Source organism: Porites lutea, chromosome 6 (assembly GCF_958299795.1).
Source record: "Porites lutea chromosome 6, jaPorLute2.1, whole genome shotgun sequence".
NCBI classification, from domain to species: domain Eukaryota; kingdom Metazoa; phylum Cnidaria; class Anthozoa; order Scleractinia; family Poritidae; genus Porites; species Porites lutea.
The window spans coordinates 29672624-29694192 of NC_133206.1; the positions used below are offsets into that span (position 1 = coordinate 29672624).

At 39.2% G+C, this 21569-nt stretch overlaps 4 protein-coding genes across 4 annotated transcripts; 2 read left to right on the forward strand and 2 right to left on the reverse strand.

Moving 5' to 3' along the window:
- Positions 1–1716: 1716 nt before the first annotated feature.
- On the reverse strand, positions 1717–2933 carry LOC140940573 (uncharacterized). Its single transcript, XM_073389565.1, has one exon. It carries the CDS (start codon positions 2868–2870, stop codon positions 1743–1745), a length of 1128 nt encoding a protein of 375 aa, XP_073245666.1. The 5' UTR covers positions 2871–2933; the 3' UTR covers positions 1717–1742.
- Positions 2934–8424: 5491 nt separating this feature from the next.
- LOC140940514 (histone H5-like) lies at positions 8425–9399 on the reverse strand. The gene has a single exon (XM_073389500.1). The coding sequence runs from the start codon at positions 9282–9284 to the stop codon at positions 8697–8699; it is 588 nt and encodes a 195-aa protein (XP_073245601.1). The 5' UTR covers positions 9285–9399; the 3' UTR covers positions 8425–8696.
- Positions 9400–15894: 6495 nt separating this feature from the next.
- On the forward strand, positions 15895–17496 carry LOC140940563 (BTB/POZ domain-containing protein 6-B-like). The gene has a single exon (XM_073389553.1). The coding sequence runs from the start codon at positions 15938–15940 to the stop codon at positions 17270–17272; it is 1335 nt and encodes a 444-aa protein (XP_073245654.1). The 5' UTR covers positions 15895–15937; the 3' UTR covers positions 17273–17496.
- Positions 17497–19906: 2410 nt separating this feature from the next.
- On the forward strand, positions 19907–21569 carry LOC140941694 (BTB/POZ domain-containing protein 6-like). The gene has a single exon (XM_073390708.1). It carries the CDS (start codon positions 19956–19958, stop codon positions 21297–21299), a length of 1344 nt encoding a protein of 447 aa, XP_073246809.1. The 5' UTR covers positions 19907–19955; the 3' UTR covers positions 21300–21569.

Consider the following 21569-nt stretch of genomic DNA (forward strand, 5'->3'; position numbering starts at 1 on the left):
AAAATATTCTATTAAAAAATTAACATTCAAATAATTATCTTCATTACCTAGAACATTAAGGAGTAGTGATTTAATTTTTTTACGAAAATTAGAAACGATTATAAATTGATAACAAAGAAATTGGCCGATAGTTTTCAGGTAACGTCTCGTCTTCACCCTTATACACTGGAATTACTTTTGCATATTTAAGCTTTGCAGGGTAAACCCCAGTTAGTACAGAGTGGTTAAAAATTTTGGTTAATGGTATGGATATGACTGATTTAGCAAGTTTTAACAGTTTAACAGGGGTAGAATAAAGCCCCAGGGCTTTATTGTATGGCAACAAGCTAATTTCTGTTTCAATTTCTTGCGGTATAATTGGATCAAAATAAAAACTGTTCTGCAAAGGCGGATCAAGATAATCAGAAAAAGTAGTGTTAACTTCAGGAATATCGGTTGCAAGTTGATGCCCTTTTGACGAGAAGTATTTGTTGAGTGTGTTACCAATCGTTTTAGGATCATCTGATAAAACGCTATGCTCGTTAGAACGAATGAAGTTAATTCTTTTTGATTTTTTCCTTTTCTTCGCATCTCCTAATATTTCGTTAATACCTTTCCATGTCGATCGTGTATTTTTTATGTTAGAGTCGAAAAACCTTTGATAGTGACGTTGTTTACTCAATCGAATAATTAACAGTTAATGAATGAGGCTGAGTATCTTATGAAGAATTATGGAGATCGAGGAGGGTGTTATCCGTCGAGGCCGTAGGCCGAGGCGGATAACACCCTCTGAGATCTCCATAATCCTTCATATGATACGAAAGCCGAATTCAATAACTGTTTTATTATTCATTCAAAATAATACCTAGTTTAAAAACATAGCTAAATCGTGCTTACCTCCATCGATCCATCAATTAATGTTCAGTTCATCTTCGATAGTGTACATCTAGGTTTGTCCAGCTCCACAAATATTCTCCAAATAGCAGATGTCGCCCTTCGAGTTGTCTTCTTGCTGTTCTTGCCGTGTTTTTAGCTATTTTTTCGCCTAGTTCTTACTCTTGAAACGAATGAAATGTCCGCCATTTTTTCAAGTTCACAACCAAAACAACTCCACCTCGTCCCCAGGTCTTCTCGGTTAACGGTGCCTTAACCTGCGAAAACGCTGCATTTTTGACGTCATTTCCTCGTTAAAGTCAAAGTTCTTCCAAATTTGGTCATCAGTAACTGGTTATGGTGAGTTAAACGTATACTTTTAGCCAATCAGAATCGGGGAAATATTTTGAATGAATAATAAGGGTTGTTAACTTATTTCTATATATTTTATATTTCGGCCAGTTTGATTCAAAGAACAATTTATTCTTCACCTTTATAGATTTCCTTAGTCCAGCAGTTAGCCAAGGTTTAGTTAGCATTTTTAGTTTTCTCACTGAAGCATCCCTGAGCGGTGCATGTTTATTAAACTACATGATTTATGGTTTTATAAAGGTGAGAGAACGACTTGTTTACGTCGCAATTACCAGAAACCTCTTCCCAATTAATTGCACTTAGGTCATTCATGAATTCATTAGCATTGAAGCTGGGATAATCCCTAAATTTAGTCTTTTTTGTATGTGGTAATTTTTGCTTGTTTACGTTGACAATACAGACTTGCGAAAAATGATCGGTTGTGTCGGTGACGATATTGCCACTAGAAATATTATTCGTCAGGTTATTTGTGAAGATATTGTCAATTATGCCTGTTGGATGCACAGAGTTACCAGCTTCTAGACAGCAAGGGGCCGCGTCGCACTGCAATGGGGGGTGCTTTTGTATAACATGGACCTGGGCCAAGAAGCAGGCGCTGAGCGCAGAACAGACCGGTACCTGTTTGGATTCCTTTTCTTGTCATGGCATACTGCGACGACAACGACAACCACGGTGATTACAGCAACTGTAGCAATAACAATTCCAACTATAGTCGCGGTCGAAAGACCACTCACAGCCCGGCTGGAAGGACCGTCTTTGTGTCTTGTTCCTACCGCTTCAGGATCCAGACATGTCTTGTCATCTCCGAGTTCAGGAAAGTTCTCGCAGTTCATTTGATGGGGCCAATCAATGTTATGCTGATTCATGAATGAGGCACAGTCCGTCCTTACTCTTCTGCATAATCGTCGACACGGAAGCAAGACGTTGTTTTTGTGCGGCTCGCACCTAGGCACATAAATGTGGCATAAAAATCTCTTCAGTTCTAAAGAGCAATTCACTTTCACTAACAACCAGAATTTATGAAGTTCAAGAGCCGCTTCTGCCTGTGTGTGATGGTTGAACATATTTGGCATATACGTTGAATTATATCCGGTGTTTTCACACATCGAAATCTTGATCTTTTCGCATTTTCTCCAGTTAGAGATTTTACCAGTTGGTGACACAGCCAAAGTTGTTGACAATGTTGTTGACGCTTGGGTTGTCTCGGTTACATTAGAATGCAAACAGGTCTTGTTTTGCCCAAGCTTGGGAAATTGCTTGCATCTAAATCCCTCGGGCAACGAGAAACCATACTGACGCATTAAAGGTTCACAGCCATTTCTCGCACTTTCACAGAGTGATCGGCAAGGAGGAAATTCGTTTTCCTTGGCATGCAGCTCGCACTTCGGAGCATACACAGAGCACAAAAAGATCTTTAAGTCTGGCGAGCATTTCATTTCTACGAGAGGCCAAAACTGGTGAACTTCAAGTGCTGCTTCCTCCTGCGTATCGTGGTTGAACATGTTCGGCATGTAAGTTAAATTATAACCAGTATTTTGGCACATAGGAATTTTTATCTTTTCGCATCTTTTCACTTTGCCAAGGGTGAAGCACAACGTAGTTAAAGACAGCCAAAGTATAAACACAGAGCAATATGACACAGCCATTTCTACAGCTAATACCTGATAGCGATCAGCGCGGTGTTCTTAAGTATTGGCACAGGAAGCACTAATCAGTCCTGGAGGATAACGTAATACTTATGTCGCGTGGAAAACGGAACTCGCTCTCGAAACAGCTATTTCGAGAAAGGTTGTCGCAAAAAATGTGCACGCGACAATCACCTCGTAAGGTAATAATATGGGATATGGTCAGTATAAAACACGGACTGCGGACTGGGTATAAAATACGGACTAGGTATAAGACGCGGACTCCGGACTGAGTATAAAACACGGACTGGGTATAAAACGCGGACTACGGACTATGTAAATAAAAACAGCTTTAGAAAGGTAAAACTGAGAGAAATGGAAAGCGGACTAGCAAAAACAGTAGTCCCAGCTTTAACATTCCCTTGGCTGTTCACGTAGTCTATTCTTCCCACGGAGAAGGAAGGTTTACGTTATGCCGGTACTCAAGGCAACTGAAATTTTACTCTGAATTTTATAAAAAGAAGGAGTTAGAATAGATTTCAATTTGCAGTTTTAAACCAATAAGAAGCACCGAATTTAAAAAATGGTATTGGTGTTAGTCACATCAGTAAAATTCTTGTCGAATACCACAATTCCGAATGAGGACTGAATGAAGAACTCAGACGAGAAGGTCAATGTAGGGCATTCCGCGATGCACAAAAGCGGTATTTAGGGGGGAGGGCAAGGGGGGAGGGATTACTTACATACGTGAATAATAACCGAAATGAGTCATCCAACGTTATATTCCAAGCGATGATTATGATGACACGATTTACACCCTGCTCCTGATCCCCGGAGGGGGGTAGTACTGGGAATTCTTGGTGGGGGGTGGTGCCCGGTTCTCCGAATCCTGACCTTATTGCAGACCAAAAAATGTTATTTTCCACACCCATTTTCAGACCAGATCTCTAAAATCCATACCCATTTTCGGACCTGGCCTGATTTAGCCTGTTCCAGGCTCTCAGATAGTTGGGGAGACTCCCCAGTTTTTTCCCGTTTTATTTTCGTGTTCGCGCTTTCTCAATTCATCGGACCCAGCTATCTCTGAGCCTGGAACAGGTTAGGTATAATTAGGCAGAAATTATGTCATCATTACCAAGTTAGAGCGGAAACAAAACAAAAAAATTTTCCAAATGCATTTCGAATTCGCACATTTCTATTTTGTTCTTATTCATTTGCAATTGAAACGATAAATACGTCCATTCATGTATGCTCCCGTAGTTCCCTCGAAAAACCATACCCGATTCCAGACCAAAAAGGCCCAAAACCCCTACCCTTCCCTTACATAAGGGAGCACCCCCCTGATCCTGACCCTTTCATGATTGTTAGAGACCGAGACAAGGTCTAAAAATGGGTAAAGAAAATAGCATTTTGATCTGGCTCATGATTCAGAGAACCGGGCGGCACACCTCCACCAAGAATTCATGGGAGTATTTACAACTTTAACTCACGTTTCTTGCTATTTAGCGATCTTTTGATCTTATTTTTCCTTACCTAGAACCAATTAGCACCGTTTTTACCAAAGTAGTCCGTAGCCCGTATTTTATACCCAGTCTGCAGTCCGCAGTCCGCGTTTTATACCTAGTCCGTGTCTTATAACCAGTCCGTATTTTCCAGTCCGCGTTTTATACCTTGTCCGTATTTTATACTCAGTCCGCAGTCCGTAGTCCGTAGTCCGCAGTCCGTAGTCCATATTTTATACTGACCGATATGGGATATGATCAATACTCTGTTCCTAAGGCACATGCCATTGGCGTGCCCCGGAGGTAGACCCCCGGGCCAACTAGGGGGTTGTACTGGGTGGAGTAAAGTTAAGGAGTTAAGACAAAGTCCCCTAGGTCAAGTGCTTCTCAACGAAAAACCCCCCTGATTTCCACCTGATATAACTGGAATTCACGTGACGCAGGGGGCATTTTTGATATTTGGGGATGAAATTTTACTCATTCGTGTACGTGTTTTAAAAGCTTGGAGAAGCAATATCATACTAAGAGGGTCTCAATGGGGTTAACCGATAGGCGTAAAACGGCCAAAAATTTAGCCGATAGCCGTAAAAATTGAAAAATTTTAACCGTTAGCCGTAAATAGGGTAAAAAAGAGTTAACCGTAAAAGAAAGTGTTCCCTAGATTTGCTACTTTTAAGGAAGGTACTAAACTCACTTATGGTTGCGTTTTTTATTTCCCGGCTAGTGTGACTCCGTACCCACGTTAGGCGAAGCGCCTTAACCAAGACCTAGGCCCCCATTTCCGGCGCTCTCCCGGGGAACTAATTTTTTCCATAGCGAAAGTGTGGCTTCCTGCTGGGGATTAATATTTGCAATTTTCCGGAGGTCGTGCCCTCGAAACACTAGTAAAACAACACGCAGAGATGTCACTGTTTGTAAAACACGTTGCCGATAAACAACATTTCCCTGTTTTTCTCTGACGCTACGGTAGACATTGTCAAGCCTAGTCCCTGTACGGCGTCTTCCCACGCAATCTCGGTCAAGGCATTTCGGAGGCGAACTTGCTCGGACCAAGTGACCCGAAACGCATTAGCCGCGCAGGAATAATGCGGCCTACGGACAAGGCAACGGCAGACAGTCGTTCCGTACAGTCCTTCGCTATCATTAAAAACACTGGACACGGAAATTTTGTTATTGGCCGTTTTCACGCTAGAGCTAGAAATGGATCATCCGTCTGAGACTAGCCTGTGTACAGTCGCGTCCTCCCCACAGACACCCCTTCTCCAAAATTTTGTGAGTGGAGGGGGCGGCTGTACACAGGCTATCTGGAACGGATGATCCTATCTTCAAAAGTCAGGCGGATTGTTCATTCAAAATTAAAACTATTCCATTTTCAAATTAAGACGTATTACCTATCTGACGCGGCGAATCATCCAACGGATAACCCGTCTCACACGATAATCCTTCTCTAGTGTGAAAACGGCCATTTCTGTTATAATGAATGTCGCGCCCCGGCCTTGAGTTGGGCGTTCGCGTGTTTGCTTTTGCTATTTCACAAAGATTATTTTTAAATTTACTATTGACATTTTTAAGTGTAAAATAATATTAGAAGTGGAATACTTTATAAAACGTATGATCTATCAAATGTTAAAATTTTTCAAAAGAATAGCTTATTTCATCGCGAGATGATCCGAAGACCTTTATTCAAAAAAATACAGGTTAATTAATATTTAACTTTTTGAAACAAAAGAAATTAATTTTTAACTTTTTCGTTAACCGTAACTGAAAAAAATTAACCGATAGCCGTAAAAGAGCCAAAATTTTAGCCGATAACCGTAAAGGCCACCACCCCATTGAGACCCTCTACTAAGCTTTATTGAACAAAAATCACTACAATCAAAGAACACCTGAAGACAGATTTCTCATCAAGTTTCTTTTTCACGATGTTGGTTTTCTCTGGCACGACTCTTTTTTTCGGCACGACTTTTCTTTTTCGGCCCGACCATTTTTCGACACGACTTTTTGTTTTTCGTGAGAAAATGCAAGGGGTGACAGGCCGCACATCTATACCGGCATGAAACCTTGTGCTAACCTTTTATACTTTAGCTCTAACGAGCATGTCCTTTAGGGATTTTCCTTTCTTGTAGGAAATGATAGGTGGTTCTTTAAAAATTTGGCTAAGTAGCGGTTAGTTTTGTATAAGATTCCATTTTTTCATTAAAACTTGTTTTAAAGTAGACACTGAGGGCTAGTACTGTGTCACAAAAGGCAATATTTCTTTTTCCTCGTTGTTGTTGTGTTTCGGGAGAGCAGACTCCCTCTCTGTGAACTTTATATGTGATGGAAGGTTTTCTATCATAGTTTGTGGGTAGCCTCTGTCAATCAAGCATTTTTGAAATTTGAAATATTTTCTTCAAACGTAGTTTTTGAGGAGTTTGTTTGTAGGATTCTCAAGGCTTCTCCTCAGGGGAGGAGACAAATCCTTTTTTAACACTCGGTGGGTGACAAGAGGTGAAATGTGTGTACTGGAAGGTTTCCGTTCTTTTAAAATGTGTCTTTACATCAAGGAGAGATTTTTCCTTGAATCTTGTGCCTTTGTATACAACCGTGTCTAAAAACACAGTCTCAGCGTCGGATATTTCGGCCGTGAATTTGATAGTTGGGTGATGTAAGTTTGCTTGTTCGATGAAGGCTTCGATGTCTGGTTTACTTATGTCCCATAAGGTAAAGATATCGTCAATGTAGCGTTTCCAAACTGTAGGTTTAAAAACGGTACTGCTTAGAATTGTTGTTTTAATATGTGCCATAAAAATATTGGCAAAAGAAACTGCTGTCTTTGTGCCCATTGCAGTAACATGGGTTTGTAGGTAAGACTTTTCTTTGAGGACTGGTCTAATAGCATTTCCTGCAGGTAATGTGTAGGAATAGGAGGGTTGTCTTTGTAGAAGTTTTCATAAGCTTTACAGACAATTTCGATGCCCTCGTTCTGTGGTATATTTGTGTAAAGACTTGTGAAGTCCATCGAAACAAGAAATGTCCCTTTTTTCACCTTTGTGTTTCCAATAAAATTTATAAAGTCTGTGGTATCTTTAAAGTATGATTTCTGTATTTTTGATATTGGTTGCAGTAATGTATCAACCATCTTGTTTGATGAATTACGATGACCCCGGGGGGTACTCCCGCGAATTTTGGATATGGGGATGCCGCGAAAGTTCGTGAATCCTAACCCAATTTAAGGACTAAGAAAGCGAAAACTGATACCCTTTTTAAGGCCCAAAGCCGAAAAATGACACCCTATTCAAGGAAAAAACAAAATTATTAATAGCATGAAAAGGAAAACTTTATTTCTTCTCTGTTAAAATTGGATGTATAGCATCAAGCAGAAAATACTAGAATAAGCCTAGTTTAATAATATGCAATCATAACCATGATACAGAAACCAAAGGGTAAAAAAACATACCCTGTTTAAGGACCGAGAACCTCAAAAACCATACCCTATTCCGCGGGAAAGAACCTATATAGCCCATATATGGAATTACGCCCCCCCCCCCCCCCCCGCCCGATGACCATGTGCTCCATACCACTACAATAATTTTGGTCAGCGGTGACCTGTCCTGGCCGTGCCGAAAAAAAAATGGTGCCGAAAATTAAGTCGTGCCAAAAAAGAAACCGTGCCCCCCCCCACCAAAAAAAGTGCCGAAAACAAAAAAGTCGTGCCTACCTAACACTCCCCCCACCCCCCTTTTCCTGCTCGCTTTTTTTGCGCCCTCCTCACCTTCTGGCCCCAGTTGTTAAAAAGATGGATAAAGCTGTCCACTGAAAAGCGCAAATGCTTTTCCTTAATACTAACTTAACTTATCCGCTGAACGCCTGGATCCGCCCACCACAACCCTTGGTACAAGAAGTGTTTTTCTCTTTTAGCTTGCGTGTTTCGGTGGAGACACATCTAAGGCTTTTTGAGGGGAAAGAAGACTTGACCGAAAAACACCAATCAACTACCAACACCAACCTTTTCCCAGGGTAGAGTGCTTTCCCTGTTCTACTTTTTGTACGAAAGAAAAAGGACGCACAGATACCAAACAAATCAACAAAAATTTCGTATTAAAAACCTGTCTTTGTTTATTTACAAAACTCCTCTTCAACGCGTACACCATTTCAGTTTTACTTTACATAAATAAATCTCTAAAAAGCCTAGACCGGAAACAGAAATTCAGATCTACAAGAAGAATTTTAAATTCTTAAGTGCATGCTCTGTAGTATTTATCATTAGCACCATCTACTACCGCAAAAGTTTGAAGAGAACGGAAACTTATGTATTTATAAACATAATAACAATTCAAATGTCCAGATTTCACTGTCTTTTCAATTACTTCTTGCTCTTTGTCGCCTTTTTGGGCGATTTTTTCGCTCCCTTCTTGGCTGCAGGCTTTTTTGACGCGGGTTTCTTGGCAGGCTTTTTCGATTGTGCCTTTGTAGCTGTCTTTTTGGTTGTCTGCTTCTTTGGCGTTTTCTTTGCAGGTTTCTTTGCGGTACTTTTCTTGGGAGATTTTTTGGCTGCAGTCTTTTTTGTCGTCTTCTTAGCTGCTGGTTTCTTTGCCGGTTTCTTAGCTGCAGGTTTTTTGGCAACCTTCTTCTTTGCTGGAGCTTTGGGCTTTTTCTTCGGCTCGGCGGCCTTGTTCACTTTAAACGAACCCGACGCTCCAACTCCCTTGGTTTGCGTTAGCTTTCCAGCCGCGACTAGTCTCTTCAAATTCAGCTTCACTTGAACTCCAACATTGTCACCAACTTTGTAATGTTCGCTAATGTACTTTGTCACCTTTTGTCGCGAGGAGCCCGATCGCTCTTTCAGCTCTTTAATCGCGGTGGTGATCATTTCCTCATATTTGGGGTGCTCCGCAGGCTTCTTTGGCGTCTTCTTTTTGGCTGCTGGTTTGGTTGCTGGTGCGTCGGACATGATGACTGATTATATTAATTTGTTAACGATGTTTTCACGAGGGATTCGATAGCGCGACAATCAAACTCACGAACTCTCCACTCGGCGTCGCTTGGGGAGAAGTGACGCAGCAACGAACGCGCATCGTATTCATACACAACATGCGGACCACCGAGGAAACACACACGAAGTGTAGCCATTTCTGACCGCCATTGGAGTAGTTGTGCTTCTTGTCCTAACTTCTTCTCCATTATACGATAATCTCGCTGAACGATCATCAAGAAAACCACTCTATCCGAAAGTTGCTTAGTTTGGGCTCCTGTCCACGGTGAGTTTTGAACGAATTCTCTTTTGTATATGTTACAGTTAAACAATAACTGAGAAACTGCCGTTTGGTTTACTTTGACATTTTGCAAAGAACGTCCTACAGCGTTGAGAGTATTTGACATATTGTTGCATTTTGAATGATTTGTGAGAGTTTAACGTTCTAACTTTGCATTTAGACCTGATTGAGGGTTGATGGCATGACGAAAGTATGTCTAAAACTTTGCTAAACGTAGGCAACAAACACATCTTGAGAAGTGGCGGTTAGCTGTCGTAATTGCTTTCCTCGTAAACATTTCCCCTAAAATCTCAATAATTCTTCCATTTTATACATCTGTGCCATGAAAATGATTGTAGGAGCCAGTGATACTCATTTTCGAAAGATTTTGTAGATATTTGTGTTATTTTATATCAGAAAAGTGAAGAGAAAGTCATGTTTGGTGCAAAGCATCTTAGCGTGGCGCCTGCTTCGATCCGAAAAACTCATCCAACTTTCCAGCTTTCAAAAATTTTTCATTTAGTTTGGCCTGAAAATCATGTCAAAACAGGTCGCACTTGCTTAAAATGATAATTTTAAAGTGTTTGGCATGTAGCAGGTCATTTTAGTGTAATTTAGAGGGGTAACATGCGTCTAACTTTTGCGTATATCGACAGGATATAATATGTATCAAGTCTAAACCTGGCGGCGCCTTCGAGTTTTCCTTCCTTTTTTACTTTGATTTACAACCGTTTATATTTGCGTATTTTGCGCGGTTAGGATATTCTTTTTCTACATAAGGTGATTCAGTTTACTGTCTTCTTTAGTTTTTACTACTTTCTTTTGAAGTTTATTAGTTCAGTGAGGAAGAAACGTGGTTGTTTTCATCCACCAATCTCCCGAAATTAACAACCGCCATCTTGTTATTTACTGTAATCCATTCGTCGTTGGATCTTCTCAATTTCTGGGCGATTTCTTTAGGTGTTACCTCTATTCTTACTTTTGAGTTTATGAAAATAATTTTTTAATTTTTTCTGTATAGGATCAGGCGTTTCTTGCCATAAATTGAGCTATAAGAAACGAAACTTATATTCGTTAGACAACGCAACTTCGACAGTTAAACCACGCAATATCCATTTTCAAAGGGTCAATTCTGATAACTACTGAAACCAATCGACGCTTGCCTGGCATGGTTTCAGTCTTTGTTGAGGCTTAAAAGTTAAATTTAAAGTAAAAAAAACTTTTATTTTTCGTATGATAGATGTATTTTGAGGCTAACATGTGCACGATTTTGTAGAACGTTTTTCGTGTCGAGCTCTAAGCTTCAGGTCATTCTAATGCGCTAAAACGCAACGTAACGAACACTGCATTGGTCGACAACAATTCCTCTGCTAAATCTGGTACATTTCTCACTAAATTGCCTCGATCTTGTCGCAAGTGGCTCGAACATATAATTTTACGAATTTCTAAGTAAAACTAATTGACTACAATATGTTATTTTAGGATATTTTTATGTAAACTTTCAGCTGTGATCGTCGACACACCCTGTGTGACTGAATTAAAATCTTCCTTGATCAATTGTTTACTTCGTCGATAGCACGTTAGCAGTCTGAATTTTGTCCTGATCCCGATTTAATTCAGTTAAAATGAACTACAATGACTTTTTCAAGCTTATTATTCTAAGTTTAGGATCTAGCATGGTTCATTGTGGCTTAAGTTCAGAGTTTTTCTTGTCTCAAGATGACTGAACGGAAGACGAAACAGACTTTGCATAAGTAATGACTTGTCGGCTCTCCTTTAGAAATCGACAGAAATGATATTCACAAGATCATTCCTTCCAAAGTTATCGGATGATTTTAAAATCAAGATTTTTTTTAAAAATTGAATGTAGAAATAAGATAATTGTCTGCAAAATATGCCTTTTTGGATATAAATTCCCATCATAATTTTGCTTCAATTGAATAATAATTATTATTAGACTCTCTAGCTCAGTAAATGTTCTTCCTTGACCACACAGTGGTAATATTTAGTTTTATTATCAACAATAATATTTTTATTTATTGTAGGTAATATATTTTTTTATAAATTTTTATTGACAATGATTTTAATTCTAATAACATATTAATCTCAGGATCTGACTTTTATTGGGTTTTTAGAACCTTAAAGTTTATTTTTGATTTATTTCCTGGTATACCTTGAACATTTTCTCAGAAACGTCTACTAGTTTCAGGGATTATGTGACTATACCAGGCACAGATCCACACCAGTTTCTACTGTTTTACAACAATCGGTCATATTTTCAATTAAAAAAAGAACTTTCCAAGTTGAAATCTGGATAATAAAAAAATATATATATTTGTCACCTTACCAATCACTATGTGCGAGTGTGGGAGCAATGTGTCGGCTTTGAGGCAGCTCGACACATACTTGTGGAGCACCATGTCGCAGACGAGATTGACAGCCCGACTAGCTTTGCTTCATTAAAAATTCATGTAAAGCATGCCCCTGACTAGAAGCTAGATCATCACCTGTATGCTGAAGATTTCTAGATATGCAAACAGTTCAGTAATTACTTACTAGTGCTATAGAAAGTCCTGCAGTATATTATTTTAGCAGTTATGCAGGGGCACGTCCCAATGACGATTTCCTCCTAAATGGAAAACACTTTTTAGAAAATCCAGAGTACTTTTAGATCTTTAGAAATACATTCTAATTGGCACTATACAATTTATATCTGTTCGGGCATCATAGGACAACTTGAGTCTTTTCGAAATTACCGGGGATTCAGTATTATTGTCCTGAAGACCTTAAAGCAACTTAAGGTTATACGAAAGGTAGAATTTTTCTGATTCCTCTTTCCATCTCATTTCTGAACCTGAAAATGTTAGGATTTCCTTTTTCTCGGTAAAAGAGCTTAATCTGTAGAGTGAAATGCGAAAAATTAAACTTCAGAAAATCGTCGGGAATTTATTAGATAAGCTTCGAAAATAGTAGGTGAATGTAATGGTCTAGAAATTGTTAGCCCTCCTCAAGGTATAGAAAATTCTGGGCAATTTTTGCTTCTCCAAACAGATATTTTACAGAAGACGGACGTTGGCTGCCTCTGGTTATGGTTTGCTAAGTTGTTGCAGCGTGCAAAGAAAGTAGTGTCCTATAGCCTGGGGCTAGTGGATTTTTGCTATCGGGCTGGTGAATTCTGTTTTTATCTTGCCCGATGGGCTAGTGATGTTTTTTGAGGAATTCAAATAACAAATCAATTCTGCTAGTCAAAAAGTTTTTGGGGCTACTTGAAATGACGTCTGGGCTAGTAAATGCTGGCTTCAGCTTGCCCGAATGGCAAGCTGTGAAAACGAAATCTTTTCTTTGCACCCTGTTGTTGTGAGAAAAGTTACTTTTTGCTGAGCTATAATAACAGATATTGTTTATTGTGGAATGTGTATCATAGGATTTGTTTATCATTATTTTGTCCCATGGCAGTCAGTGTTATTAATCATGGCATTTTGATGGATCATGTACAATTTTTAATGACGGAAGGTGCTTCATTTCATTCTCATGCAGTTGGCTTAATATTAAATAACACACCTTGGTATCATTTTGCCATTAAATCAAGTGAATTAAGAAAAAAGATTCACCAACAAACAAACGTAGAAATTGTATTGCTCTTTCTTTGCTCTTTCTTACTTTCATCTTTGGCATTTTGTAGTCGTGAAGTATAAATTTCAAAATTACGCTCCTCCAGTGATACGGTGCCACATGTGAAAACCGCAATTGTTGAGTAAAAAGAAGACAAAGCAACAATGCAAATACTTAATTTAAACATGGAAATTCAATCAAATTCTTTATTTCACAATATATAAGATATTTACATAAGTGTTAAGGTAGGGAGGAAAATAAAGTAGCTGATAAATAATAATTAACCAAAAGACGTTAAGTTCATTTGTGTACAGTGTCCAAAGTAGCAAGAGCTTTCTTGTTGGACACACTATTGAAAGTAAACATTTCATTCGTTACCTCAAATGATTCCGCAGACTTTGTCCTTTTGTTTTGATTGTAATGCCTACAATTCTAAACATAACTATTAGTGTTTTCTTATTCGTGTCCAAAGTTTAAGTGCTTGTTTACATTTTCAAGAATTGTTAATTTTTTTCAATGCAAACTTTCATCTGTTTGGTCTTACATTTTCCTTTTAAATGGCCCAGACAAGAAGCCAAAACAAAACAGCAGCAAAACAAAGCAACATCGACAGCATCAGGAAGCCAAGAGTGTTAATTTGCAGACGAACAGCTGTCAACAATTTTGTGGTGCATTGTTACAGGGACTTAGTGCTGATTGGCTAGTTTGCATTGGCTATATTGTATTTCCTAGCATATTTGATTGGCTCAGACCACCTGTCCTATTTTTCTCAAAATTGCACAGTTTGCCTCTTTGTAAAGAAAAGTCCTATCAGGTATTTTGGTTGGGTGAGGGGCAAAAATAATATTTGTCACCTCATCGTGACCAACCTCAGTAGGAACTTGAATGTTTTATGCAAACAGATATCAAAGAACAAGACATTTAGTGTCAAAGTATATTGATATCAAAGCAGTTTTGAAAAAACTTTTAGGGTAAATACCTGCAACAGAATATTTTACATAATTATAGCCAATGGCTTGCCCAAAAATATATGATGACATTCAGTAGAAGGCATAAAGCTTTTGTTATGGTGATAAACAGACATCAGCTTATATTTTACTGGAACCACAATAATTACATCTATTGAGCTCTGATATATCTTCAGATCAGAGTTAAGCTGCTTTTGTTAAAACAATGTCCGTTAGTAAATTGATATCAATTAATACTAGGTGGGGAAAGCAACCTGTCACTCAAAGAAGTGGTTGATTAGAAATAGCTAGAGTAGCCGGAGCCATTGATAGGCTGCTATGTAACCCTATTGCATTTTGCAGCGACACCAATTACAAGTACATCGTTTAATAATTTAACTGGTGTATGACAATTAATTGTTTAACAATTAAATTGGTGTATGACGCAGGAAAACATGGCTCAGTAAACTTACAGTAATTTTTATTGGGCGGGTGCATTAAAATAATTTGCATGTGCATATATTTGGTATGAGTGCTTGTACTTTAATTTTAATTTGATATCAGGCAACACTTTCCTCAAACTTGTAGTGGTCTATTTTCTTCGTTGAAGTTTAGAGTGCTTATTACGGTAAGCAGCAAATTCTCTTTAATGTAAAGTGCATGCAGTGACTGTCTGTGAAGTCTTATTTGAGATCATTGTTCTGCAGTGCCGGGCCCAACGGACTCAATGCAGCAAATTATCGGACGGGTATTTGAAATTCATTCCTTTCATACTGATTGGTAAATCAGCGATGGCTTTTTTAACAGGCCATTAACATTTAACCATTAACTCAAATCTTGGTACAGAGTTGTGAGGTCCAATACAAGGATTTTGGTGCTGTTTTGCATATGGACTTAAACAGAGTCCTAAATTAATTGGTTTGTGGCACAACGTCTTACCTAAAGTTATATTTCCATTTGCAGGTGACAATGAGTGGATTGTGTTATTCAAAGGCTGCGAGTGCATGCTAAAGAAATTGTGAGAACTTATAATATCATATTTATAGTAACCTAAATTTAGAAGGTTACAATATATTAAATAGTTTAATAATTTTACACTGGATTTAGGGGATCACACTGCTATAGAACGATCATGGAATCATTTAAGATATTAGAGTAAAAAAATTTAAAAAATGTATGTAAAAATAATATTTTAGCACATAGAAAATTTAAAATTTTTTATCAAGGCAAGTTACTGTGCAGTTGTATTGAAAACTTCATTTGTTCACAATAGAAAGGTTATTTTAAAATACATGTGAGCTTATCCTTTTTATTGTCAATATTTATTATTACAGGAAAGTATGTAAAGTATGTAAAGGCCATCTTTAAATTATTAATATATTTTTCAAAATGAGACAGTTAATGCTGTAATGGCTCAAACATTTTTACCAGGCGTGACAATCACGCCTTAGGCCTCACACTTGGTGTGAATATTTGTGCTTGACCTGTTAAGGGGAAATCTTGCTATATATGACCTAAACCTATAGATTACCGTTTAAAAATGGTTTCAATATACAACATGACGTGGGACAAAGAAAGTCAAGTCCATCCTTTTTCCTATTGACGCCAAAGCAAGTGATTACAAATAATTTTAGTGTGTACCACAGGTATACCACCCCCATTTGTTGCGTCCTGTGCATAAATTCTTGTGGTGGGTGACCTATCCAATCACGTGACCAACCGTACTAAAGCTACGTTTTGCGTAAGACATTACACTGCACTGTGTTATTTTTCTCTGTCACGTCAACCAATATATGTGTAAAATGGCCGATGATCACTGGCAAACAAAATGTTTGACGATCAGCGAAAGAACAAGGTTCATCTTTAACAACGAGTTGTTAAGCGATGTGAAGTTTATCGTTCCTGTATCGATTAGCGAAAGCGAAAGCCAGAAGATGATTCCAGCTCACAAGTTTGTTCTTGCAATCGGTAGTCCTGTATTCTGTGCCATGTTTTTTGGTGAAATGGCGGAGACTAGAAATTCTATTGAATTACCTGACTGTGAGTACGAGAGTCTTTTGGAGTTGTTTCGTTATTTGTACACCGATGAAGTGAACTTAACCGGAAGTAATGTGATGCATGTTTTGTACTTGGCAAAAAAATACATGCTGCCGTCGCTCGCAGAAAAGTGCGGTGAGTATCTTCAAGAAAACCTGGAGGCATCTAATGTTTTCGCAATTCTGCCGCATGCAAAGAAATTTGATCATCAAGATTTGGAAAACCGATGCTGGAAAGTGATCGAGAAGCATACAGAGGAAGCTGTGACGTCAGATGAATTTGTCACGCTTGACCGGTCTCTAGTTGAATCTGTTGTGAAGAAGAAAGTATTGAACGTGAAGGAAGCAGAACTTTTTAAGGCTGTTGATCGGTGGGCAACAAAGGAAATTGAAAGACAAGGTTTAAGTTCTGATGGAGAAACAAAAAGAAGAATTATTGGAGAGGAATTATTGAACGCCATACGCTTCCCACTGATGTCACAGAAGGAGTTTCTTTCCGTTGTTCCAAACAACATTTTGACAAGGAAGGAAATTTTTGACTTGATGAAACACTATAACGGTATGTTAACTTCTCGTTTGCAGTTCTCGGCATCTCCAAGGACGAAGCGTGTCGGGACTTGTCATCGATTTCTTTCTTTTACAGAACACGGTCCTTGGCAGTACACGGCGAACGAGAGTGACCGCATCTGTTTCAGCGTAAACAAGGACATTCATTTAACTGGAGTGGAGCATTTTGGCTGCGAGGGAGGCACCTACACGGTCAGCACTCAATTGATCGATACTGTAAGTGGTTCCTGTGTCGCAAGCAAATCAGGCGTGTACAGTTCGGAAGAAAAACATCAAGAGGTTACTAAATACCACGGCTTTACTGTTTTGTTTGATGATGCGGTACCTATCAAGCAAAATAACTGTTATGAGGTGGTTTCTCTTGTTAACGGTCTCAGTTCATGGTATGGAGATAACGGAAAAAGAAGTGTTGAATGCTTTGGGGTGATTTTTTCGTTTAGTGACTCTGAAGAGGAAACAGATAATAACTGCACAGGCGTGGAGATGGGCCAATTCCCTGCATTGTTGTTTGAAGCAGATATTTAACTCGTGGTAGGGAATCCGGAACCGCACGGAACCAGTCAATCGAACTCAGTCTATGGATTTATTAGGACTGAATCCGGTAATTGAACATAATCGAACTCAAAAAATGTTCACACGGTCGATTTTAGCACATTCGATTGGTAAATTCAATCGCTGTTCAAAAGACGAGTTTTCTTTAGGCTCAATTTACTTAGCCCGAGTGCTTGTGTGATAAATCCGGTGAAGCACATCCTCGGAGACCCAGGGGTAGTTAGTCGGGTCGATAAAATGTTCGTGGTGAAAGTTTACTGTAAGATCGAGACGAGCCCTCGTCTCGATCTTACAGTAAACTTTCACCACGAACATTTTATCGACCCGACTAACTGCCCCTGGGTCTCCGAGGATGGTGAAGCAGGGATCAGAAGGCTATATATAGGCGATAAATTAGAGTCGAATACTGCAATCAACGCAAGCCCCAGGCCTGTTTAATTAAGTTTTGTCGTGAAATGTTGTAGGACTTGCAGTAAAAAGGCTTACAAGTGAGTTTTCTTAGCTTCTGAGTGTGTGAAAACGAAAATTATTTTTATTCAGGGATTAACTTTTCTATTTGAAATTCTCGATTGAATGCGAAGTTTGAGATGGTTCGAGTGGTAACTAGAGCCATAATTTAGTCTATTTTGCCTTGAAAATGGTTTTCGAATCGTGCAGCCAATATCCCAGGTGACTTTTAAATGATGACGTAAATTACGTAATTTTGGTTGTATTTAGAATCACCCGCTCCAAAACAAGAACCTTTAACTGCCGGTTATAATACACTCATCTTCGCAAGGGGTTTTGGGAGGGATGATATAAACGGAGGGGCTTATATCCCCAATAGAGCTATAGCGGTGCTGATCAAAATAAGTTTTGCATTAAGAGGGTTCTTAGCTTCAAAACGTGAACGAAGGATGCGCTTTGCAGGTCACTGCTGGCGAGCAAAACAAGAACTCGCAAGCGATCTACTGCTGTGGTTACCTAACCATGGTAAAAGGCGGGTTGGTCGCCCTGCAATCACCTACATCGACCAACTCTGTAGAGACACGGGGTGCCTTCAAACGACCGACCTGCTTTTTTGCAGGACCGCGATGGATGGCTTGATAGGCTTATAAATGCCCGAGCTACGTAGCTTGACCCGATGATGATGAAGCCACAAAACGTCGTAATAAATCAAATTAATTCTAATCCCGAGGAGCTATCAATGGGGTGTATGTTTTGTTTACATGTAGATGGGCCTGAAAGTGGGTGGGGGGAAGGGGGAGGGGTATAAGTGGGAAGGCTTATAAACGGCAGTTTACGGTACTAGTGACGAAAAATAAAAAAAGAGAAGTGTCGCGGAGAGTGATATTGCGCTGCTGGAACACCAAACCAGCAAAGTTGCACTGAAGAATACGTCGTTCACGCCTGGTAAAGCGATGCACCATTGCTTACTAATCCGACTGTGAAAAATGTTAGTTTCTACTAAAAAAATCTTGAATTGGCTAAGTCGTACACGCGAATCACTGACTTTATATTTGTAAACGCTGACTTTCGCGATCGCGGAAGTATCCTCTATCCGGACCCACAAACCCGATTTTGAGTCGATTTAAGGAAGATTGAAACGCCTTCTCATGATTAGACTGCAAAACAGTCGGTTTTTTCTCAAAATCAGTACAGAAATCGGTAAAGCGTGGCGTACGAGTCTTACGCGCGCAAAGCTCGCGAGCCTCACACGCCCGTAGGAGTCCCCAGTCTCGCTCTCTGTTTTCAGCCTGCTCGCGCGTACTTAAACACGCAACAATACGGACTGTTTTGCAGTCTATATCATAATGGTTTGTTCCCAACTATATTATCACATCACGTGATCCTTTATTTTAGCAAACCGCCGTTGACTGCTCGTACGGTTGAAAGAACGTGCTGAGCGTCCATTCGATATTTTCACTATATCGCTCGATTATTTCTTGAGGACTCATCCCTAAAAGACGACCTGTAAATCTCTTGTAAAATATAAAATACGGCAAATAAATTTACAAGTGAGACTTTGTTAACTGTTGTACTTATATATTGGAATCGTGGCTTTTTTTTTTCTCTTTTAAGACTGAAGCTTTAGACTTTCAGTTTATTTTTCCCCTGTAAGCTGTATACATTTTACCATTTGTTTTGTCTTGTAATTTTTTTTCTTTAAATTTTATAGAACACAATCGGAAAGCTTCATTAACAAATGTAAGCTTATCGTCTATATTTCCAGTTATCCTTTTTACTGTTAATATTAGTTATAACAGCTTTATACTGTTATGATTAGTTATTACAGGAAAGTCTGAGAAAGGAAACGTGGAATCTTGTACTTCAGTTTGCTCGTTGTGTAATAGTAATGGTCATTTTTCTGAATATTTGTGCTTGACCTGTTGTGGCGAAGTCTCGCTATAATTTATGTATGATCTAAAACTATAGGTCTCCGTTTGGAAATTGTTTCAATATACGAGTTAACGTGGGACAAAGAAAACCAAGTCTATCCTTATTCCTTTTAGTAGTGCCACAGGTATACCATCCACTATTTGTGTTGTGTCCTGTGCATAAATTCTTGGGGGGTGGCCCATCTAGACACGTGATTAACCATACCAAAGCTACGTTTTGCTTCACACACTACACTGTTCTACACTCTGTTACTTTTCTCTCTCCCGTCGAGCAATATATGTGCGAAATGGCCGATGATCACTGGCAATCAAAATGTTTGACGATCAGCCAAAGAATAAGGTTCATCTTTAACAACGAGTTGTTAAGCGATGTGAAGTTTATCGTTCCTGCGTCGAATAGCGAAAGCGAAAGCCAGAAGATGATTCCAGCTCACAAGTTTGTTCTTGCAATCGGCAGTCCTGTCTTCTATGCCATGTTCTTTGGTGAAATGGCGGAGACTAAAAATTCTATTGAATTACCCGACTGTGAGTACGAGAGTCTGTTGGAGTTGTTTCGTTATTTGTACACCGATGAAGTGAACTTAACCGGAAGTAATGTGATGCATGTTCTGTACTTGGCAAAGAAATACATGCTTCCTTCGCTCGCTGATAAGTGCGGTGCGTACCTTCAAGAAAACCTGGAGGCATCTAATGTGTTCTCAATTCTGCCTCACGCGAAGAAATTTGATGATCAAGATTTGGAAAACCGATGCTGGGAAGTGATCCAGAAGCATACAGAGGAAGCTGTGACGTCAGATGAATTTGTGACGCTTGAACGGTGTCTAGTTGAATCTGTTGTGAAGAAGAAAATATTGAACGTAAAGGAAGCAGAACTTTTTAAGGCTGTTGATCGGTGGGCAACACAAGAAATTCAAAGACAAGGTTTAAGTCCTGATGGAGAAACAAAAAGAAGAATTATTGGAGAGGAATTATTGAACGCCATACGGTTCCCACTGATGTCACAGAAGGAGTTTCTTGCTGTCGTTCCAGACAGTAATATTTTGACAACGAAGGAAATTGTTGACTTGATGAAGCACTACAACAGTATGTTAACGTGGCCTTTGCAGTTCTCGGCATCTCCAAGGACGAGGTGCGATTGTACTTGTCATCGATTTCTTTCTTTCAGTAAACCAGATAGTTCTTACAACATTTGGGGGTACAAGGGTATTAGTGACCGCATCTGTTTCACCGTAAACAAGGACATTCATTTAAGTGGAGTGGAGCATTTTGGCTGCAAGGGAGGCACCTACACCGTCAGAACTGAATTGAGCGATACTGCAAGTGGTTCCTGTGTCGCAAACAAATCAGGGGTGTACAGTTCGGAAGAAAAACATCAAGAGGTTACTAATTACTACGGATTTACTGTTTTGTTTGATGATGCGGTACCTATCAAGCAAAATATCTGTTATGAGGTGGTCTCTCTTGTTAACGGTGACCCTTCATGGTACGGAAATAAAGGAAAAAGCACTGTCGAATGCTTTGGGGTAACATTTACTTTTAATGACTCTAAAGACAAAACAGATAATAACGGCACGGGCGTTAACGTAGGCCAGTTCCCTGCATTGTTGTTTGGAGATAATTGACTCGTGGTAGGGCACCAAACCCGAATCGAACCAGTCAATCGAACTCAGTCCATGGATTGATTAGGACTGAATCCGGTAATCGAACATAATGTTCGCAAGGTCGAATTTCGAACTGTCGATTAGTAACTTAAATCGCTGTTCCAAAGACTGTTTTTCTTTAGGCTCAATTTACTTGAGTGCTTGAAAGATAAATCCGGTGATTTTTTTATGAAGCCTTTCTGTTTTTAAAATGATTGTAAATTTTAAAATAGATTTTTAACACTCGTAGCA